The following is a 24,157-nucleotide window of genomic DNA, read 5'->3' as shown; positions in this document are numbered from 1 at the left end:
GGGAAATTGGTGAGCTCACCGTACAACAGCTGACTTGTTGCCCAAAGGGATTGGCTGGGAAATTGCTATCACTCCTGGCTGCGGCGTGTACCTGACACAGTTGCTTTGCTCCAGTAGCAGGGAGATGCATATAGGAATTCCTGGTCTCACAATGGATTAGGAATTTCTGCTCCTGGAGTAAAACAGCAGCAAAAAGGAGCGGCAGCTGGAGTTTGCAGTGAGATCATCGCGGAGACAAGAGTGCCTCTAAGAACAGAGAAGGGATGGGAAGTTGGAGATAGTAGTGTCTTTGTAAATTGGAGGGGGTAAAATGGCTGGAAATAAAGAGTGTCTTTCTGAACTGGGAGGTAGACGGTGTGGAGTATCTCTAAATTGGGGGATTAGAGGAGTGTCTCTCTGAATTGGGGGGGATAGAATGCCGATTTGAAATACATGAAAAGAGGCTGCAGAGGGGGAAGAATGCCTCTGTGAACTGAGGTAGGCTGGAGGATTGAAGATTGCCTTTATGGGGAGTTGGAGTCAGTAGAGTGCCTCACTACTGGCAGGTCAAAGTGGGAGAATGCCTCTGTGAGCTGAGGGATGAAGAGAGAAGAATGTCTCTCTAAACTCAGGGGACAGACTGCCTCTTCGAGCTCAAGGGGAGAATTCTGCTCTGAACTGAAGGCAATAGAGGGATTGGAATGCCTTTGGACTGAAATGGGAATTAGAGGGTAAAGAGTATCTTTATCAACTTGAGGAGTTGGAGGGCTCAGGTATCTCTTTGAACTGACAGGCAGGTTAAAGAAAGGAGAATGCCTGCTTGAACTGGGAGGAGTTAGAGGTGGGAGCTCCTCTTTGAACTTGGGATGTATGAGTGGGGCAAGAGTGAATTGGAAGGGTTGAGGGGGTTTAGAATGCTTTGTTAACAGGGTGCACTGGGGAGTTAAAGCATGTAAAGTGTGTTTCTGTGAGCAGCAAGTAACAATGGCAGGGAGAAAGTGGGCGGGGGGAATTGGGATGGGTTGGGTAGGGGTGTGTGTCACGTGAGCAACCAGTCTTCTTCTTTCATATGGCGGTAGCAAAGCAAATCAAATTTCAATATCTAAGTCAGATATCCAGGCCAAAGCTTCCGGTGTACCAGCCTGGATATCTTATAGGCTGCCTGTGAATTTCCTCTGAGGGCAGTGCTCAATGATGTGCTCCAGGGTCTGATTAGGAGCTCCACAGTTGCACAATGGGGATGCTTTAATCTTCCATCTACCAGAAGGGGCCGCGCGGGAGGGAAGGAGGGGGAGGAGCCTCACGCGGCCCACCAGTATGGACTGTGTGGGGGGGGAGAGGGGGAGGAGTGTCACGTGAGCAATTGGTAGGGGGCGTGCGGAAGGGGAAGAGAGCGTCACGCGGTGGGCAACCAATAGGGGCCAAGCGGGAGGGCGAGAGCGTCACGCGATGGGCAACCAATAGGGGCCACACGGGAGGGAAGAGAGTGTCACTCGGTGGGCTACCAATAGGGGCCAAGCGGGAGGGCGAGAGCGTCATGCGGTGGGCAACCAATAGGGGCCAAGCGGGAGGGCAAGAGCATCACGCGGTGGGCAACCAATAGGGGCCAAGCGGGAGGGCGAGAGCGTCACGCGGTGGGCAACCAATAGGGGCCACGCGGGAGGGAAGAGAGCGTCACGCGATGGGCAACCAATAGGGGCCAAGCGGGAGGGCGAGAGCGTCACGCGGTGGGCAACCAATAGGGGCCAAAGCGGGAGGGCGAGAACGCTACACGGTGGGCAACCAATAGGGGCCAAGCGGGAGGGCGAGAGCGTCACGCGGTGGGCAACCAATAGGGACCAAGCGGGAGAGCGAGGGGAGGAGTGTCACGTGAGCAATTGGTAAGGGGAGGCCAGCGTCACGTGGGGGGGGGGGGGTGGTGCGTGCGTCACGTGAGCAATGTGGAGCTGGGCGGGGCCTAAGGAGGTGGGCGGGGCCGAGGGCGGGACCTGATGAGGTGGGCGGGGCCGCGGCGGAGGGTGCAGTCACGCAACGTGCGTTGTGACGTCGGGCGCCCGTCTGGTGCCAGCAGCTCGAGCGAGGTTTTGTCGTCGCCACCGGCGGGCGGGCAGAGGCTGGGCGCCGCACCATGGGCGAGTGAGTGAGAGAGAGAGAGAGACAGATAGCGGGCGGCCCAGCACCAGCACCAGCACCAGCCAGGGGAGTCAGAGTCACGCTGCGATACCGTCTATCATCATCATTGTGTGTCGGCGAATTGTTCATTTATTGATTGAATCTCTCTGATCGTTTCTGACAGGAGGGAGGAGGAAAAACAACAACAACGAGCTCAAGGCCCCGGAGCCCCGGCCCCGGGTTTCAGCACCTTCCCCGGGCGGTCAGTGCAAACTGCGCGCTGACAGCCGCCCTCACCTTTTCGCTGTTTCTATATTTATTGCTTCAGTGATCAGTGACAAGCATGTGGTAGCCGACCCAACAGCGCGGGGGCGGATCGCTGATTTATTCTTCGTTTTAAAAAGTCTTTAATTTTTTTTTCAGGCCTGCTGCTGGGAATTTCGTTTGCAATTCCTCCTTGCTGCAATCTCGGTTGCAATTCCTCCTTGCTGCAATCTCGGTTGCAAATCCTCATTGCTGCAATCTCAGTCGCAGTTCCTCATTCCTGAGCACGCTTCAAGCCCCATTGGTTAGAGCATTTCAAATCAAGTTTGCAGTGATCTCTAAAGGCAGGGTCCATTTATGCAATTGATCTAAATGAGCCTCCGACAGATGCTGGCTGACCTGCTGAGTGTTCCCAGCATTTTCTGTCTTCATCCAAACCCATTGTACTGTCCCATATAGCCAGAGAATCACCTGCAATGGCTTCTCTTCCCACTCCCGCACCGTTAACTCTGCCCTCTCCTACGTTTCATATACCTGCTGCCCCTCGGCGACATCATCCGAAAACACAGCGTCAGGTTCCACATGTACGCTGACGACTCCCAGCTCTACTTCACCACCACCACCTCTGTCGACCCCTCCACTGTCTCTAAATTGTCAGACTGCTTGTCTAACATCCAGTACTGGGTGAACAGAAATTTCCTCCAACTAAATATTGTGGGAAAACAAAACCATTGTCTTTGGTCCCCACCACAAAATCTGTTCCCTAGCCACCGACTCCATCTGTCTCCCTGGCAACTGTCTTGAGGCTGAACCAGACTGTTCACAACCTTAGTGTCGTATTTGACCCCGAGATGAGCTTCCAACAACAAATCCACACCATAACTAAGACTGCCTATTTCCACCTCCGGAACATCGCCCGTCTCCGCCCTTGCCTCCGCTCATCTGCTGCTGAAACCCTCATCCATGCCTTTGTTACTTCTAGATTTGACTATTCCAACGCACTCCTGGTCAGTCTCTCACGTTCTACCCTCCGTAAACTTGAGGCCATCCAAAACACTGCTGCCCGTGTCCTAACTCACACCAAGTCCCGTTCACCCATCACTCCTGTGCTCGCTGACCTACATTGGCTCACGCTTAAGCAACGCCTCGACTTTAAAATTCTCATCCTTGTTTTCAAATCGCTCTATGGCCTCGCCCCTCCCTATCTCTGTAATCTCCTCCAGCTCCACAACCCTCTGAGATACCTGTGCACCTCCAATTCTGGTCTCTCGAGCATGCCTAATTTTATTTGCTCCACCATTGGCGGCCGTGCCTTCAGCTGCCAAGGCCCTAAGCCCTGGAATTCCCTCCCTAAACCTCTCCGCCTCTCTTTCGTCTTTTAGGACACTCCTTAAAACCTACTTTTGGTCATCTGCCCAAATATCTCCTTTTCTGGCTCTGTGTAAAATTTGTTCAATAACGCTCCTGCGAAGCACCATGGGATGTTTTATTACATTAATGGTGCTATATAAATACTTGCATTTATTTATTTATGTCATCACATTTGTTGTAGGACCAGTTTATCAACTGCTTTGTTATTGTGAAATTAACTTATCTACAATACAATATGCTGATATTTACGAAGTAGCTAATGGGTAGATTTGTGTATACCATATTTATTTAGTAACATATCAGAGGTATTTTGTTACCATACAATATTGGCTTAAAATCACTCCACCATAAAAATACAAGTTTGCGTTAACTATTACAAAAGCACACAAAATGGAGGTAGACTATGCACATTTATTTTTGTCTTCCAGTGAAGTAAATGTTTTCGTTTCAGTTGTGGTCTATTGTAATGAAAATTGGGGAACAACATATTTCTGAAATTAAGCCAGTGATTGCGGAACGCAGGCTGATGTTTGACCTTCAAAATGTCAATAGTGACCTGTCTTATTTTTAAGCTTCATCTGACCCACTGCTGCATATACAGCACATCTGACTGATGCATGCACTAACCTGCAAAAGGTAGCATATTCCCAAATGAATAAATATGCAAATACACTCTAACTTTGTTTTATAAGTGAATGTGAGTTTTACAATTCTCCTCCTTGTTTTCAAATCCCTCCATGGCCTCGCCCCTCCCTATCTCTGTAACCCCCTCCAGCCCTATAATCCCCCGCGATCTCTGCACTCCGTCAATTCTGGCCTCTTGAACATCCCTGGTTTTAATTGCTCCACAATTGGCGGCCGTGCCTTCAGCTGCCTAGTTCCTAAGCTCTGGAATTCCCTCCCTCAACCTCTCCGCCCCTCCACCTCTCTCCTCCTTTAAGACGCTCTTTAAAACCTACCTCTGATCAAGCTTTTGGTCATCTGCCCTAACATCTCCTTGTATAGCCTGGTGTCAAAATGTTTTTTTGGTAACGTTCCTGTGAAGCGCCTTGGGATATTTTATTAGGTTAAAAGGTGCTATATAAATGTAAGTTGTTGTGAACTGCGTGGTCTCGAACTATTGGCAAGTATATTAAATGTAGATACTAATGGAAGACTGAAAGACATGTCTTCTGTTCATCTATCTGGATGTTGGAATCCATGGTTCTGCTCAATCAGAGTCTGTGTTGAAGAGTCCATGTTATTGGTTATCTTTCAAGCAGTTCATATCTCCGCTTGTTGCCACTATAAGTGGCCCAGCAGTGCACCAAACCTGCCTTAAAACTGAATGTTACTGTAGCTGAAAAAAAAATTAAACGTGAGAGCTATCCAACTCTTCATTTTGCTTGTGGCGGACCTCATCCCTCGTTCAGCCTTCATAACAAAAATGAGCCATAAGGCTAATCTTTCAGCAGGTATCAAGGCCACTGCTACAGTCATTTGTAGCGCTCGAGCTACCAGTATGTGGAATGCTAAACAAAGTCTGTTGATGAGTGAGTGCGAATTACAATTTCTTATTTTTATAGTAAAATATTTAAATTCTGATTTCTTTGTTTTTTTATAGGATTGTACATAGCAGGAAAAACAGCCATGAATCACCTGAGGACATTCACTGCAAGATTTAAACCACAGACTGTTAAGAGGTTAACTCAGCACAGTGTTGCTGTTACAAGGATGGTGTTACAGAAAAGGCTTTACATTACACCTGGAGCTTCAGAACCTTTCCTCAATGGAAGTAATTCAAACTATCTTGAGGAAATGTATTATGCCTGGCTTGCAAATCCAAAAAGCGTTCATAAGGTAAGAATTGCTGTTTAGTTCTCAAGTGAAATCTTTTGATTTCTCTGAATGGATTTGTGATTGCGAAGTTGCAGTTTATACGAGCAGAGGGGTGCAACTTGTAAGTTAAGCATAGCACTGCATTGTATGTAGATTTGAGTTATATTCGGAAACCAAATGTAAGAAAGCACATTGTGGTATTGACAAATTAGCTATAAAGCTACAGGAAACTTTGTGCTATCCGGCACCGACGGGACCGAGCTGTTGCCGTCCCATCAAAACTGCCGGACAAACCAGCGCTAATGTTGAAACATACGGAGATTTTGAGCTCCGTATCTGGCAACAAACCCTGTTGCTTAGCAACAGCTTCTAAACAGTCGGCCGCACCTTGCAAGCGTCTCTGTAGCTTAGCAACAGCTTCAGCGAGACCTTGCAGAGCCTGACTGGTGGAAAAAAAAAGCAACGAAAAGAAAAAAAACCTAACGAATCGGCTCCTGATTTTTGCCGGTGGCTCGAGCATTCCGGACAGTTAACCTCCGGATAAACCAAAGTTTCCTGTATTATGTGAACCTTTTGAAGCCTGGAGTGATGATCAAGTGTTGGTTGCTGAATTGAATTTTATGGTGCATCACATTGTTACCTATAACTTATTAAAAAAATCTTAATGGAACTTGGGGTATTTATGTTGCAACCTGGTTTAGATTAACATAAGCAGTGCCGGTTAGTGTGATGTATAAGCAGTGAAATTCAGAGTGGCATTGTGTGACCTCAACAGAATATTAGCGAGAGAACCTGTACAGGTCACCTCCAGATGTGACGATGCCAATGCTCCCTTACTCTTAAATAGAAGCTCATCCAAAACTCTGCTGCCCATATCCTATTCCACGTCAGCTCCTGCTCACCTATTACTCCTGTCTTTGCTAACCTACATTGGCTCCTGTTCTCCCAATGCCTCCAGTTTAAAATTCTCATCCTTGTGTCTAAATCCCTTCATGGTCCCACCCTTTCCTGCCTCTGTAACCTCCAACCGCACAACACCCTCTGGTCCTGCGGCCTCGTGCATCCCCCGCCTGAGCGCCACACTCTGGAATTCCTCCTCTTAAACCCTTCTGCCTTTAGTCATTTGTGTTGATTTTCAGCTTGCACGTCTACAGGTCCATTCTTTGATATTTCCTTTGCCTATAGATACAATACTATATATTTGATGCTTCCAAACGGACATTTTATTGCTGCAGCAATTTTTTTATATGCTAAAAATCCGGAAGATATGTTCATTATGGTTTGAGTATTTTAGGCCCCATTTCATTTTCAGTAGCTGCCCGAGTTCTCCTGAATAAGCCATATCCTTTGTGACCTGGGTGTGTAAGTCATAGATTGCATACCCCAGACTAATGGTTACCTTATTTTGCAGTGCAATTGTACACTGGAATTTATAGAAACATAGAAGATAGGAGCAGGAGTAGGCCATTCGGCCCCTCGAGCCTGCTCCGCCATTTAATGAGATCATGGCTGATCATCCAAATTCAGTACCCTGTCCCTGCTTTCTCCCCATACCCCTTGATCCCTTTAGCCTTAAGAAATATATCCAACTCCTTCTTGAATATATTTAATGAATTGGCCTCTACTGCCTTCTGTGGTAGAGAATTCCACAGGTTCACCACTCTGGGTGAAGTAATTCCTCCTCATCTCAGTCCTAAATGGCTTACCCCTTATCCTTAGACTGTGACCCCTGGTTCTGGACTCCCCGGCCATCGGGAACATCCTTCCTCCATCTAGTCTGTCTAGTCCTGTTAGAATTTTAGAAGTTTCAATGAGATCCCCTCTCATTTTTCTAAACTCCAGCGAGTATAAGCCCAATCGACCCAATCTCTCCTCATACATCATTCCTGCCATCCCAGGTATCAGCCTGGTGAATCTTCGCTGAACTCCCTCCATGGCAAGAACACCCTTCCTCAGATAAGGTGACCAAAACTGCACACAATACTCAAGATGTGGTCTCACCAAGGTCCTGTACAACTGCAGCAAGACATCCTTGTTCCTGTACTCAAACCCTCTCGCTACGAAGGCCAACATACCATTTGCCTTCTTAACCGCCTGCTGCACCTGCATGCTTACCTTCAGCGACTGGTGCACAAGGACACCCAGGTCTCGTTGCACTTCCCCTTCTCCCAATCTATTGCCATTCAGATAATAATCTGCCTTCCTGTTTTTGACACCAAAGTGGATAACCTCGCATTTATCCACGTTATATTGCATCTGCCATGCTTCTGCCCAATCACCCAACCTGTCCAAATCATACTGGAGTTTCTTGGCATCCTCCTCACAGCACACACGCCCACCCAGCTTTGTGTTGTCTGCAAACTTGGAGATATTACATCTAGTTCCCTTGTCTAGATCATTAATATATATTGTGAATAGCTGGGGTCTAAGGACCGATCTCTGCGGTACCCCACTAGTCACTGCCTGCCACTCGGAAAAAGACCCGTTTATTCCAACTCTTTGCTTTCTGTCTGCCAACCAGTTCTCTATCCAAGTCAATACCTTGCCCCCAATCCCATGTGCCTTAACTTTACACGCTAATCTCTTATACGGGACCTTATCGAAAGCCTTTTGAAAGTCCATGTGGGATTCCCAAAGTCTCCTATCCATTTGAATGTAGAAATATTGCACCCAAGGCTAAAATCATGACTATTTATTTACACAAATGAAATATACAAAGATTTAGGAATTGAGCTTAAAGCAATACTGTATACACCTGTACCTGTGTACAAATAGGATGACTTCACAAGGTAATGCAAGGTCATCCGTTTGTATGATTTATTAATGCTCTAAGGGCACCTCTCTCATGCTGCACCTGGATCCCAAGGGCTGCATTACCTGCCACTAGCCGCCAGTGAAGGACTGCTGGCTGGCTGTTGTGGGCTGGGCATTTTCACAGCTTGGAATGGAGGTCCAAAGGGCAAGGGTGCCTGAATTTTCTTTAGAAAAAAGAATAGTGGCCTTCCATTCATCATTTGTTCCAAATGGGTACCAAGCAGCCGGAGCGCTGCTGCATTCGCTCTGGCTGCATTATGGGTTGGCTACCATTTTAAAATATAGGTCGGAGACCTAATGAGCCTAGTGTGCTTGTCGGCGACACCTTTGCAGTTAACACCTGCACTGGAATGCACGTTGCACCTTGTGCATATTGCCCAGGGACCACTGTACCCAATTTTCCAGGGAAATCATGGCTGATGTGTTTCAACACATTATCTGTTTAATAGCTTATACAGAGTCCATCTTCCTGCTGTGGTCGCTTTTCCTTCTGTAGAAGATTGTCTTCTGCAGGCTAACAACGCAAATAGTCTAATAAGCTTTACAGCAGTAATGTCTTTTGGTTCCATGGTATCTTTCTTCTTGGGAATGTATTTACCTTATGTTTCATTGTGGAGCTGTTCAGCACTGACACCTTGCAGTCTTCATTTGCATTATAAGCATGTTGGCTTCTGGATCAAAGAGAGCTTTTACCTTGGGTCAACTATAATGTAGCCCACAATGCTGATATAATAATTCAATATATCCAGGAATCTGCTTGGGAAAGGGTGCAATACGTATAGTACAGTGTAACTAGGCCTATCCACATTGGTTCTGCATTTTTGATGTTTAAACTACCTGAAGGAGACAAATCTTGCTCTGCTTGGGCTTCACACCAATGTTGATGTATACAACTCATTCAAAATTAAGTTTTAAAATTTTAGGTCCTTTATGCTGTCAAATGTTGAATGGTTCAAGAACAAAACTGTAATATCTAATAAAGTGTGCCTCTGGTCTACTAGTTGACCTTTAACTTTCTAATGTTAGGAAAAAGCTGATGCGTGCCTCTTCTAATATTGTTAAAAGTTTCATCGTCTGATTAACAGCATTCTGCGTATGTACTCAAATGCAAATACATAGAATTTTCCTTTTCTTTTGTCTGAGTGGGGCAGCTAGTATTATTACTCAGTATAAAGTCAGTATAATTTCACTATTGGATTCTTGGGTTCATTATTTGCTCAAGCAGTCCTAGAGTTGCGTAGGTACCTGGTATAAGGAAGGCATCTAACTCTGCCTCTGGCTTGAACTGAATGATGTGTGGGTGAAGGAATTACTTGGTGTGGCCTGTTTTGTGCCAGCATATCTCTGGGGACAAACAGTGTTTTGGTATTACAAATACAAAAGCAAAATACTGCGGATGCTGGAAATCTGAAATAAAAACAGAAAATGCTGGAAATACTCAGCAGGTCAGGCAGCATCTGTGGAGCGAGAAACATAGGCCTAGAAATTCAGTATAGCCACGTTTGGGGCGCTACAGCCGGGCGGCCGCTAAAGTTTGCGCCCGGCGCAACTTCGCGCCACCTTCGCCGATATTCAGTGGCATCGCCCCAAGAGGTTGCTGCTGCGCTAAAGCAGACGATGCACGACTATCATTAGGCGCTAAGCCGGCGATCCGGGGCGCTAACACCGAGGACGGGCGCAGCGCAGTTGCGGCGAGTTGCTCAATGAAGGCAGACACGCTGGCGCCGGTCAGCTCTTAAAGGGGAAGGGTCGACTTGTTTGGCTGCCATGCCCTGCACACTGCAGCCCTGAAGCAAGGCCTGACCAATGCTGGTTCATCAGTTCTACACCCTCAACCATGGGGAAGCCCGCTATTCTATTCTTCCAAAGCCGATTGCACGCTCTTGCTGCTTGTCCAGGGTCATGGGGAAGGAGATGTACTGACGTCTCCTTCTGAAAAGGGCATTGTTCACCTGGCGGATGCAGCAATGTACCGCGAACTGGGAGATGTTGGCAATGTCCCCAGTAGCGGATTGGAAGGAGCCAGTGGCATCGAAGTTGAGAGCCACCGTCACCTTCACTGCCACTGACAGAGATGTCCTGCTCCTCAGCTGTGGCTGCAGATATCTGCGAAGCAGGTGGCAGATCTCGGTGACCACCTCCCTTCTGAATCGCATCCTCCGAACACACTGCTCCTCAGACATGTTCAGATATGAGAACTGCTGGCGGTATACCCTGGGTGGGTAAGGCCTCCTGTGCCGACGCCTGTTGGCCAATCTCCGTCTGGCCATGACTGGCACTCTCTCACGGTGTCTCTGATCCCTTTGAATGCAATGCAGAAAGCCAACGTTTCCACCCATTGCTGCCCCCATTATATGTGGCGACTCAAGGCTATGGCACTGAAAGTGAAATCCAAGTGCAAAGTTCTGGCCTGAAGCCACAAGTACCTGTGCAAGCGCTGAGTCAAAGCAGAAAGCTCTCTGCCTTTGTCTCTCTCCAAATATCTGTCTCTCACACAGAGGGATTGGCACAAAATGGCTGCTACTTATACTGCAGGAGGAGTCCCCTTTAAATAGCGCCCCCCGCAGCGACTGGGAACTGTTCCCCTCTACCAGTCGCTGGGGGCGCCAGGCGCAAAGAAGGGCGGCACCACTGAATTTCCGATTCGGGGCGCACAAAGGGCGTTGCACGATGAAATGACGTCAGGATCTGCACGCGCAGCTGAGCGCGCGCAAAGGCTTTGCGCCGCTGCTAAATCTTTACTGAAGTTGGGGAGAGGCGCAGATCGCGCTGCGCCCGGCCGCTAGCCGCCTAGCGCCCCACATCGCCTCCTCCTAAGGCGCTAGCGGCTGGCGCAAACAACTGAATTTCTAGGCCATAGAGCTAATGTTTCAGGTCGATGACCCTTCGTCAGAACATTTTGGTATTGTCACACTGTTAATGCAGAATTAATTGTAAATCAGTTTTATGTCAAAGTTGTACACATGTATTCCTGATAAAAGCAAATCTATTGCAAAATCCTGATAAATAAATAGAAATAATTATGAAGTTCTAGAATGTCCTTACAAAGCGGGTAATATTGTTGTGTAATAAGGTGATTTTGACTTGTATACACTTTTTTTGGGTCGGTTCCAGTCTACACATTTTCCTTAACAATAAAGCTGGGAAGATTAACTTTAATGTTTAAAGGTCATCGACTGAAGCGTTAGCCCTACTTTCTCCACTGTTTGCAGTATTTTGTTTTTATTTCAGATTTCCAACAGCTGCATTGTTTTGCTTTGTCTTTTATTGTTTAATTGCTGTCATTTATCTACTTTGTAAATTGTGCTGCTGATCGGAAGAAGTGTTGTATGTGTTTTAGACTTGTGTAAAAATATTATACAACTGGATGATAAGTGGGCTACTTTATTAGATCTTGCTGTGTCTGATAATTGTCCTCGAGTCATTTAATATTTTAACAGTGCTTGTGTACACAACCTAGCTCAGTAGGCTGATAAGAGTGTGTGATAAGAGCGAATACTACACCGATTAGGATCAGACTTCAAACAAAGAGCTCTATTACAGTAACTCAAAGGCAAAAATCCATTGGCAGGATAGGCGCACCAACATCAGTGTTCTCGCTCAGGCCAACATCCCCAGCATCGAAGCTTTGACCACGCTCAATCAGCTCTGATGGACGGGTCACATTGTCCGCACGCCCGATACAAGACTCCCAAAACAAGCGCTCTACAGGAAATTCTCGATTTACCGGCACCTAAATAATCGGAAATCTCGGTTAACTGGCAAAATTCAGGAGTAGGTTCAGGTAAGTTTTACTTCATATTACTTGCCTTCCTCAATCTGTTGCTGTGCAATCGGGTGCAGCTGCAGCTGTTGCTAAGCTACAGAGACGCTTGGAACTTGTGGCCATTGTTCTGCACCTGTTGCTAAGCAACAGGGTTTGTTGCTTTATACGGAGCTCTCAGCTCTCCGTATCTTTTACTACAGCTCTCGGTTATCCGGAATTTTTGATGAACCGGCACCACGTCGGTCCCGTCGGTGCCGGATAAAAAAAGAGTTTCCTGTACTCGGAGCTCCGGCACGGCAAGAGAGCCCCAGGTGGGCAGAGGAAACGCTTCAAGGACACCCTCAAAACCTCCTTGAAAAAGTGCAACATCCCCACCGACACCTGGGAATCCCTGGCCCAAGACCGCACAAAGTGGAGGAGCAGCATCCGGGAAGGCGCCGAACACCTCGAGTCTCTTCGCCGGGAGCAAGCGGAAGCCAAGCGGAAGGAGCGCACTTCAACCCAAGCACCCCACCCACCTGTCCCTTCAACCACTGTCTGCCCCACCTGTGACAGAGACTGTAGGTCCCACATTGGACTCATCAGTCACCTGTGAACTCATTTTTAATGTGAAAGCAAGTCATGCTCGGTTCCGAGGGACTGCCTAAGAAGAAGAGTAGCTCAAATAATGGCCTAGAAATTGGGTATAGCCCCGCTTGAGGCATTAGAACTGGCGCTGCGCAAAGTTTATAGCCAGACGAAACTTATCGCTGCCTGGCGAGATATTGGGTTGCATCGCCCCCAAAGGGGATTGAGGCGCGAAATCAGACGTTGCACGGGGCTCCTAAGGCGCAAAAGTTCAGGCGCTACCCAATATCGGCGCGGACGGGCGCAGCGCAGGTGATCTCAATTACCGGAAACCACGAGACTTCCAGGCGCCGGCCGGCTCTTAAAGGGGTGGGTCAGTCAGCCTGAGCTGCCACACTCAACGCCCTGTAGGCCTCAGAATTGGCGCTCGCCCTTCTCTGGCGCAAGAAACTTGGTCAGGATGGAGAAGGTAAGACAGAGAGCAGAGCGCTTCAGCACTGAGGCTCTGGACCAGTTGGTGTCTGCAGTTGAGCGCCGTCGAGATGTTCTGTATCCTGACAATGGCAAGAGGCCGAATCAAAAGGCTTACCGGCGATCTTGGAGGGAGGTTTCTCTGAGGGTCAACTCCAGCAGCATGGCGACCAGGACCCCTGTTCAGTGCAGGAAGAAATTCAACAACCTCACTCGGGTCGTTAGGGTGAGTGTTGGTTATGCAAACTTCTGATTCCCTCCATCTGCACCTGACTTCGAGGACCCTGTTGCCATGATGCCCCAATGGCCATCTGTCAGCAAGCACCCATGGCCCTTTCTGGGCACACACATGGACATTTCACTCAAGGCCACATGTAAGGGCCCTTGCACCATGGGGGGCATGCGATGATCTCTCAAGGCCTCATGTAAGGGCTCTTGCACCATGGGGGGCATGAGATGATCTCTCAAGGCCTCATGTAAGGGCTCTTGCACCATGGGGGGCATGAGATGATCTCTCAAGGCATCATGTAAGGGCTCTTGCACCATGGGGGGCATGCGATGATCTCTCAAGGCCTCATGTAAGGGCTCTTGCACCATGGGGGGCATGAGATGACCTCTCAAGGCATCATGTAAGGGCTCTTGCACCATGGGGGGCATGAGATGATCTCTCAAGGCATCATGTTACAGAACTTCCCCTTCTTTCCCCTGCAGTCCAAGCTGGCGACAATCCGAAAGGACCAGCGTCGAACCGGTGGCGGACCTCCACAAGTGGTCACACTCACGGATCTCGAGGAGAGAGTGCACCAGATTCTTGGAGGACGTCTGTCTGGTCCTGTTACCACTGCAGCTGCCGACCCCATTCTCGACAGCGAGTGTGAGGCTCTCACCTTTTTCAGCTGTCTCCTTCCACTTGGTCCCCCCGCCAGCATGCTTCCTCAGTGTGCAGCCATGTCATAGCCTTGCCGCAATCTGGCATGCCTTGCCGCCAACCTGTCCTTTTGCTAAAGCCACTCTTCCACCTCCCTGCTTTCAGATGCTGCACCACCAACTCGGGATCTGCGCCCTGAAGCTGCCAGTGCCAGTGCCTCCGGAGGCGAGGATCAGGAGGAAGCCGGACCATCCGTTCCAATCTCAGGGGAGCATACACATCTACAGACTGGGGATAGTAGTTCCCTGGAGGGGAGGGGTGGGGGCTCTGAGGATCAGCCAGTTGCCGGAACAAGCGGCATGCAGCAACGCAAGGGGGGTAGGCAAGTTCGGCCACCGTCTCCCCGGAGGGCAAGGCAGGTAGTGATGACTGCTGCACAGAGTGCAGAGGAGGTGCGTCGCCTGGCTGAAATGAGCACCCAGGACCGGCTCAGGCACACTGAGCTGATGGCTGCAGTGGGGAGGATGCCTCAGTCAATAGATACACTGGCAAAGAGTGTGTTGGACTTCGGGGCAACAATGGAGAGGACTCTACAGGGCTTCGGGGCAACAATGGACAGGACTCTCCAGGGCTTCGGGGCAACAATGGACAGGACTCTCCAGGGCTTCGGGGCAACAATGGACAGGGCTTCGGGGCAACAACGGAGAGGACTGTCGAGGGCTTTGGGCCAACAATGGAGAGGACTGTCCAGGGCTTCGAGGCCGCTATGGAAAAGACTGTTCAGGGCTTTGGACAATCCCTGGAAAGGTCTGTCCAGGGCTTGTCTGAGGCAGTGGAGCGGTCGGCACCGGCCTTGTCCGAAGCAATGGAAAGAGCTGTCCAGGGCTTCTCCGAAGCACTGGCACCTGGCTCACAGGTCCTCACTGCTGCCACGCAGTCACTTGCCGGCCTCGTCCACACCCAGATTGAGGCAACGCGAACTCTCACTGCAGCCACCCTATCTGCATCAGCTAGGATCACCCCGGGCCCTTCCAGTCCCATACAAGGCCAGGAATCAGTGGAGCATGCGATTGTGGCGGATGAGCCGAGCCGGTCCCCTCAGAGAGCCAGTGTGTCGTCCGACCATGGTGCAGGTGTCCTCTCTCGGCAGGTGACCATTGCACATGCCAGCGCTGGTACGTCTGCAGTGCAGCTGCCACCACCTGCAGGGCACACTGCTTCCAGCCATGCTCAGATCAAGCATCCTGCATCCGCAGCCTCCAAGCCCAGAGGTCGGCCAGGCTGTCCCTCAGGGGCTTCTGCGCTTCCACACAGTCAGCAGGCGTCCCCCAGCCTTCACCCCGCCACTGGGGTTCAATTACGTAGGAGCAGCAGGGAGGGAAGGGGCCGACCGCGAAAGAGAAGTCGTTCTCCATCAAGGGGCCAGCAGTAGAGGGAGGTGCTGAGACGTTTCTTTGGCCAAATTCAAGGATACCCTCACCTGTTGTAATTGTTGGAAATGGTTTGTTTAGTTTTGCGGCTTTGCCGAAGAGTTAACTGTTATTTTGTTAGTAATGGTTTCTGTTGACATGACGTTGTTTTGCTGTAATGAAAGACTTTTGTGACAATAAAGAGAAGTTTTAATGTGCTATGGTGCACGTGACTAATTACAGTGATGCTGGCCTTCAGAGGCTTTCAAACATCCAAAGTGCGCAGGAGTAAAGACGCTCATCATTCCGCCAGAGGGGCCTCGATACGAGTCCTCATGAGCCTCTGACGGATGGCCCTTCCACTTTCAGGAGCCCTTCCATCTTCCTCCTCCTCCTCCTCGTCCGCATGTTCCTCCTCCTCCTCCGCCTGCTTCTCCAGGGTCAGAGGGAAGGTGATGAATTGACGCCTTCGCCTATAAAGGGCAGCTGTAACTTGCCGGATGCAACAGTGCACTGCAACCTGAGAGATACTCGCAATGTCCCCAATGGCTGACTGAAAGGATCTGTTGCCATAAAAATTGAGGGTAACAGTCAGTTTAACAGCCACCGACAGAGAGGTCCTGCACCGTAGACGCGGCTGCAGATCCTCAGCAAGCAGGTGGCACAGCTCAGTAACAACGTCCCTCCCGATTCGGAGCCTTCGCACACACTGCTCCTCCGACATGTCAAGGTATGGCATCTGCTGCCTAAAGACCCTCGCAGCATACCCTCGGATTGGCCGACCTCCATTGCCCCTCCTCCTTCTGGCCAATCCCGGCCCTCTCTCCCGCCGTCTCTCTGCCCCTTCATAGTGTTCGGCCATGAGGCCGTCGCCCTCCAAAGCATCTCCCATTCCGATGCCAGTTGGTCAAAAGGCTGTTAGGTCTAGTGCTGCAACTGCTCCGGACAGGTTTGAGGGTCCCAAGTACTCTAATGCTAAATTCCAAAAACTCTGCTCCACAGTAGCTCACCAACTCTCTCCAGTAGCTCACCAACTCTCTCCACCAACGATCGCAATGAACAGGCCAAGTGGCTGAAGCTTCTATACTAGAGCTGTCCCCTTTAAATAGCGCCCCCCGACTCTGAGAAGGGCCTGCTAACGCTCCTTTGAACTGTCACTAATAGCGCTAGGCGTAAAGGCTCCGGGCGCCACCCAATATCCGCTCAGGCGCCCCTAAAAGGCGTTGCACACTGAAATGACGTCATGATCTGCTTGCGCTCGCGGGCGCGCGCAAACACTTAGCGCAGGCGTTAAATGTATAGTCAATATGGGAGTTGTCGCTATCTTCATTGCGCCCGCCCCAACATTGGGTAACGCCCCAATTCTCGGTCTCTTTAGGCGCTAACCGCTGGCGCAAACAACCGAATTTCTAGGCCAATGTAATTTGTTGTACCAAGCTAAGCTTAACTTGATAACATGATATTCGGTGCTAAGACACTGTTGTGTCATGGATGTTGTGGGCTTCATGGGGTGAGGTGTCAGTACAGTTAGTATGGCATGTCACAAATACTTTATTGAATATTTGACTTTGGAAAATTAAGAGTTAGATCTTCCTGCCTTGGAAAGATGTGGTCTATAACTTGTACTAAATCAGGCAGCTTATTTCTGCTTCATACTACCTGTAACTTTGGTTCATTTATCTAGAGGGGTTATTGCTGCAACTTCTGGGAAATGTCATGGTGCAGTTGTGTTCTACTTGTGTAATTACATGCGTGTAACTGTTGTAACAAACTGTGTAATATTACTAAATTGCTTTAGTCATACAAATTTAACCAGTTGATTGGCAGTATCTTGCCATGATACCTTGGTGAAACCTTTCAGATACTTTTTACTTTGAAGCCCCTCTGCAACTTTCTTCCAAAATGTATAGTTTGTATAAGATATTAATTGTCTTAACCTTCTACTTAGCGCTTTATGCAAAACTTTCTTGCCGACATAACAACAGTGACAGTCAACATAACATAAGTCAAAAGTAATTAATCGACTGTGACGAGCTTTGGGACATCTTGATGATGTGAAAGGCACTACACAAATACAGGTTGTTCGTGGCGGGAGAGCGGAGTTGTCCAACATTTTGGAATAAAGGGGCCGGATCCTTGAGCCACAACCAGTGAGTGCCTTGCATATAATTTAGCAATGAACAGACATTTTTTAAAACTTGCGTCTCGATGGGGAAGCAGCGGAAACATTTGCCAACACAATGGAACATAGATCAAAACACAGAATTATTGCACCGAACCATTGATGACCAGTATTGCCAGCATTTGCGATTCATGAGTCCCGTGAATGTTGAATTCTGTTTTATTAACATTCATGATTCACATGAGAAATGTAAACAAATAAGTTTCAAATGTTCCATTTGACTCGAATATTTAAACAAAATACTTCCGAAAATCACAGAATTTCAGATTTTGCATAATGGCACGTTGCTGATCCCCATTTAGACTCGCATTTAAAATTCAAGCCACCTCCATACAAAAAATATTTAACGCTCTCACCCCCCCAGCTCATACACAGTTGTTCAACCCACTCTGCCTGTACTTTACTTGTTTTTTTTGCTCTGCACTTCCCTAGTTTGACCCGGTCTGGTGCACTGCTGTTCCTCACTGCCATTTGCTCTCTGTGGTGATCTTCGCTGCTGCTATTGCCCACTTTGCCTCTTCCTCCGCTGCTGATTCTGTGCTCTTAAGTCCTCCGATATTAACAATGGAAAGCTTTTGACCCACCTGACCTGGAGGGATAGTGAAAGCTGGGCTACTCTTTGATTGGTGCAAAAAGGCTAATATATAATTGCTCCCAGATTTGGGAAGTTCAGTTAGCCTGAGCCTGCAGAAGGTTATGAATATGCAAAGCAGAATCTGAACGGGCTTCATGGGGCAGGTAATGGTAAATCCTGACCCTGGAGCCGCCTCTTAATTACAGGAAACTTTGTGTTATCCGGAGGCTAACTGTCCGGAATGCTCGAGCCACCGGCAAAAATCAGGAGCCGTTTTCGTTAGGTGTTTTTTCTTCTCGTTGCTTTTTTCCTCAACAGTCAAACTCTGCAAGGTCTGCTGAAGCTGTTGCTAAGTTACAGAGACGCTTGGACTGTTTAGAAGCTGTTGCTAAACAACAGGGTTTGTTGACAGATACGGAGCTCAAAAGCTTCCGTATCTTTCAACATTAGAGCTGGAGTGTCCGGCAGTTTTGAGGGAACGGCAACAGCTCGGTCCCGTCGGTGCCGGATAGCACAAAGTTTCCTGTACCTCCGCTGTAGAGTATTCCACAGGTTAGAAAAACGTGTGGCAGTGGCGGCCGGTGACCTTTTTGACAGGTGTGGCACATGTGTTGGTGCTTTGCGGAGTTGAAACTCTATACATTGTTGAATTCTGCACTTGGCCACGTCAAGAACTGCAGTAGAGAAATTCAATGCAGTACTGTCAGTCTGCAGCCTGACTGCATCAAATTGCACATTACACTTCTTCATTAATTGTACCGGTGGTGTAATTAAACGCAGCCGTTATATCATTCTCACTGAGCACACAGGGTTTCTCACCATTTCTTCTGAAGATGTTGGTAACATAGAAGATAGGAGCAGGAGTAGGCCATTCGGCCCCTCGAGCCTGTTCCGCCATTTAATGAGATCATGGCTGATCATCCAAATTCAGTACCCTGTCCCTGCTTTCTCCCCATATCCCTTGATCCCTTTAGCCCTAAGAAATATATCTAACTCCTTTTTGAATATATTTAATGAATTGGCCTCAACTGCCTTGTGTGGTAGAGAATTCCACAGGTTCACCACTCTCTGGGAGAGTGCCCGGGTTACAGTTAACATCCCACAGAATTGTAATGGAAGAGCTCCAGAGTTGGGCCCCTTGTACAGCCCTACTAGTGTTGGCTGCATCAAATTAACTATTCCAGGCAAAGTGTTGGGTGATTATTGTTCGCTCACTTTCTAGTGGTGGTGCAACTAGAAATGTTAATTACACCGGGTATCACTAAAATCAGCCTATTTTTAATATATAATAGATACATTCCATTTCAGCTCAGCTAAATTTATTGTTGATCAAGGATTTAACAGCCTACAGTGGATACATTCCTTGGTATAAAATTTAGCTTTTCTTTTTACAAAATGGCTTCTATTTTTTTCCCCTTGCAGTCCTGGGATATGTTTTTCCGAAATTCCAATGGGAGTGCTGCTTCAGGCTTGTTGTTGGACAGCCCATCTCCATTGGGAAGCCTTCCAGCTCTAGCTCACAGTCAAGGCAGAACACAAACATCTGCCAAAGCTGAGAAACTGATTGAAGATCATCTAGCTGTGCAATCATTGATCAGAGCATATCAGGTAAGCTTTCTCCCTGGATTAAATGCATGTGCTAGCTAGATGAATCCCTCTGCGACTCCAAAGTTGACGAGACTTAAGAAGCTCAGCAAACGGGAACAAAATTGATGTACTTGGGTAACTGTTTATACACGCGTATGTTTTGTGTACCAGCGATCGTATTCACTTTTCACCCTGAAGTAATTATATAAACGCAATAGTGTCTTGTTTTTCCCAAGCTGCTATTTATGATATAAAGCAGATGCTTTTGAGCAACAGTTAACTAGAAAATACAACTTCTTAAACAAAAATGTGTTACTATTTGACATGCATGTTTTTGTGTAATAAAGGTGAAGGAAGGGATTTTCCTTCCAGCAAATGGAACATTTTTCACCTTTTGACTTATAGTTTCAGCAGCAACAACTTACATTTATTTGCATGGTTCCATTCTTTTGCCTGGTTCCATTCCTATCTATCTAATCGTAGCCAGAGAATCACCTGCAATGGCTTCTCTTCCCGCTCCCACATTGTTACCTCTGGTGTTCCCAAGGATCTATCCTTGGCCCCCTCCTATTTCTCATCTACATGTTGCCTCTTGGCGACATCATTTGAAAACACAGCGTCAGTTTCCACATGTACGCTGATGACACCCAGCTCTACCTCACTACCTCTTCTCTCGACCCCTCCACGGTCTCTAAATTGTCAGACTGCTTGTCCGACATCCAGTTCTGGATGAGCAAAGATTTTCTCCAATTAAATATTGGGAAGACTGAAGCCATTGTTTTTGGTCCCCGCCACAAACTCCGTTCCCTAGCCCTAACATCTGTCTGAGGCTGAACCCCACTGTTAGCAACCTTGGTGTCATATTTGACCATGAAATGTGCTTCTGACCACATATCCGCAGCATAACAAAGACCGCCTATTTCCACCTCCGTAACATCGGCCGTCTCCGCCCTTGCCTCCGCTCATCCGCTGCTGAAACCCTCATCCATGCCTTTGTTACCTCTAGACTTGACTATTCCCACATTCTACCCTACGTAAACTTGAGGTCATCCAAAACTCGGCTGCCCGTGTCCTAACTCGCACCAAGTCCCGGTCGCCCATCACCCCTGTGCTCACTGACCTACATTGGCTCCCAGTTAAGCAGCACCTCGATTTCAAAATTGTCATCCTTGTTTTCAAATCCCTCCATGGCCTCGCCCCTCCCTATCTCTGTAATCTCCTTCAGCCCCACAACCCCCTGAGATATCTGCGCTCCTCTAATTCTGCCTTCTTGAGCATCCCTGATTATAATCGCTCAACCATTGGCGGCCGTGCCTTCTGTTGCCTGGGCCCTAAGCTCTGGAATTCCCTGCCTAAACCTCTCCGCCTCGCAACCCCTCTTTCCTCCTTTAAGACGCTCCTTAAAACCTACCTCTTTGACCAAGCTTTTGGTCACCTGCCCTAATTTAGCCTTATGTGGCTCGGTGTCAAATTTTTCGCCTTTTAATACTCCCGTGCAGAGCCTTGGGACGTTTTACTATGTTAAAGGCGCTATATAATACAAGTTGTTGTTGTTGTATGGTGCTTTGAATGTAGAAAAATGTCCCAATGCATAAGTGGACACTGAGCCAAAGAAGGAACTATTAGGAGGGGTGACTAAAAGCTTTTGTCAAAGAGCTGGATTTCAAGGAGGATCTTAGAGAGGGAGGTGGAGAGATGGGGCAAGGTTAGTGAGGGAATACCAGTGCTTAGGGCCTAGACAGTTGAAGGTATGGTCACCAGTGGGAGGAGGGGTTGCAGAAGAGGCTAGAATTGGGGCAACATGAAGTTCTTGAGATGGGGGATTCTAGGGCTGTAGGAGGTTAAAGATGGGGAAGGGCATGACCATGAAGGGATTTAAGCGGATGAATATTATTGGGAGCCAATGTAGGTCAGTGAGAGCAGGACTCTGTGTGGGATAGGTTACGGGCAGCAGAGTTTTGGATGAGCTGATGTTTACAGAGGGTGGAGGATGTGAGGTCAGCTGGGAGAGAATTAGGATAGTCAAGTCTAGAGATGACAATGAGGTTTTCAGCGGTAATTATTCCTAGGTCGGATATAGCATGCTTAAATGCATGGTAAAACTCCTCTGCTATCAACCAGCAGTGTGCATAAATTCGGACTGTTGAAGAGCATTCTTCCCATTCTAGCACTGTAAACTATAGACGGTCTTGTGTCTGAATCCATCATGTGTAGTTGGACTTTGTTCTCTCACCAACACAGTTGAAGATGTTTAATATCAAGATCCGGGGCACCCATACTCTTTCCAAGACATGGCAGTCCAAATCTGAAAATAAGGGCAGTCATTCTTCAACAGAGAGAGCTTCATCTTGCACAGCGAATATCATACTCCGTCACAAGCCCAATTCATTTCAGGAGCACCAGCCAAGGCAGGCATGGCTTTATAAGAACATAAGTACATAAGAAGTAGGAGCAGGAGTAGGCCATGCGGCCCCTCGGGCCTGCTCCGCCATTCAATAGGATCATGGCTGATCCGAACCTAGACTCACGTCCACTTCCCTGCCCTCACCCCGTAATCCCTAATTCCCTTATCTGCTAGGAAACTGTCTATCTCCGTTTTAAATTTATTTAATGTCGCAGCTTCCACAGCTCTCTGAGGCAGCAAATTCCATAGATTTACTACCCTCTGAGTGAAGAAGTTTCTCCTCATCTCAGTTTTGAAAGGGCAGCCCCTTATTCTAAGATTATGCCCCCTAGTTCTAGTCTCACCCATCAGTGGAAACATCCTCACCGCATCCACCCGATCAAGCCCCCTCACAATCTTATATGTTTCGATAAGATCGCCTCTCATTCTTCTGAATTCCAATGAGTAGAGGCCCAACCTACTCAACCTTTCCTCATAAGTCAACCCCCTCATCTCCGGAATCAACTGAGTGAACCTTCTCTGAACTGCCTCGAGAGTAAGTATATCTTTTAAATATGGAAACCAAAACTACGCAGTATTCCAGGTGTGTATATTGTTTTGTATAGGTGGGGAGAAATCATCATGCTCTTCCATAACTCCAGCTTCCACCCTAAAACTTCAATGGCATGAAGGAGGTTCTGATAGCACCAGGCTTCAGATTGTCAAACTCCTTGGCGAAAAGGGTATAGGTGTTGATATTCCAACCAAATTTTGTATATGTAAGCATAATGCTTTGCCCACCTAACTGTAGGTGCATGAAACTACTCCGAATGAATGAAGCGGATTTCTGAGCTGTCAGGAGCAATGGCATTAGATTGCTGCAGCCATCAAATTTGTGCAGCTAAACAGACATCCTATTCTGTGTTAAATAAATAAAGTCTAATTGAAGGTCAGCTGGAGTTGTTTGAAGTATGGTGGAACTTAGCAGTTCAGCCTCCAGTTCAAAATCAAATAGTAATGCCAAGAATGATTCAAGTCTTTTCATTCATTAATTTAATGTAACCCTTTTCAGTTCATTACTGCAACCTACTGTCTAGCTTCCTCTCTCAGCTCAAAGTGATGTTAAGTTTAAATTTGCAGAACTCGCCACACGGATATTGTTAGTACTGTTCTGTGAATGCCTAAGTGGAAATGTGGTCCTGCTACTCTAATCAATTAAAGGGTTCAAGAAATATTTGTAAATTGCTCCAGCTTTGTTCTTGCTCATGATGTCATCTTAATCCGTCGCTTGGATTACAGCCTTGCAACTACTTCATGCTTCATCTGTAGGAACTGGACAGTGGATTCAATAACTGAGGGAAAAGTGAATGTTTATGGTGTTTGTCTTGGTTTTCATTTTTGAGCACTTGTTTGTGACTACATCATATATGCAACTACAGGAAACTTTCTGGTATCCGGCACTGACGGGACCGAGCTGGTGCCATACCATCAAAAGTGCCGGACATACCAGCGTTAATGTTGAGAGATACGGAACTGAAAAGCTCCGTGTGAATCAACAAACCCTGTTGCTTAGCAACAGCTTCAAAACAGTCGGCTGCAGCTGCAAGCGTCTCTAGCTGAAGCTGTTGCTATAGCTACAGACCTTGCAGTGCCTGACTGGGGAAAAAAAAGCAACGAGAACTAAAAAAACTTATAGAAAACGGCTCCTGATTTTTGCCGTTAGATCGAGTATTCCGGACATATAACCTCCGGATAAACCAAAGTCTCCTGTAATTGTGTATTGGAATGCTTCAGTCATGATCATGTGTGCTCAGAACAGTGATGCTACACTGAAGTAAAAAAAAATAGTGGGCCATATTGTACCATTAAAATTTAGTAACAAGTTCTGTCTATAAATCTAGTTTGCTGTGAGACATTCTAAATATTGTATATTTTATTAAAAGTGAAGTCACCATAGTACATCATTAAATAACAAATACAGCAATGTGTTCT

At 47.6% G+C, this 24,157-nt stretch overlaps 1 protein-coding gene across 3 annotated transcripts in view; it reads left to right on the top strand.

Annotated features, from left to right (window-relative positions):
* The first annotated feature begins 2,032 nt into the window (after positions 1-2,032).
* ogdhl (oxoglutarate dehydrogenase L) overlaps positions 2,033-24,157 on the top strand; it is a 106,291-nt gene continuing 84,166 nt past the window's right edge. Inside the window, exons 1-3 of one of the 3 annotated variants that reach the window (XM_085970536.1) lie at positions 2,033-2,115; positions 5,330-5,565; positions 19,618-19,803. In XM_085970536.1, coding sequence (XP_085826662.1) covers positions 5,356-5,565; positions 19,618-19,803 — 396 coding nt within the window. In that variant the 5' untranslated portion in view covers positions 2,033-2,115; positions 5,330-5,355. Of the gene's footprint in view, positions 2,354-2,544; positions 2,660-5,329; positions 5,566-19,617; positions 19,804-24,157 lie in introns of those variants that run through there. The other 2 variants (XM_085970534.1, XM_085970535.1) reach the window with 2 other exon arrangements.

This window comes from Somniosus microcephalus, chromosome 29 (assembly GCF_052327205.1).
Source record: "Somniosus microcephalus isolate GS21.2 chromosome 29, FLI_Smic_1.0, whole genome shotgun sequence".
Classification (NCBI taxonomy): Eukaryota; Metazoa; Chordata; class Chondrichthyes; order Squaliformes; family Somniosidae; genus Somniosus; species Somniosus microcephalus.
Note: the sequence above shows the minus strand (reverse complement) of the source record. Positions and strands in the feature narration are given on the sequence as shown.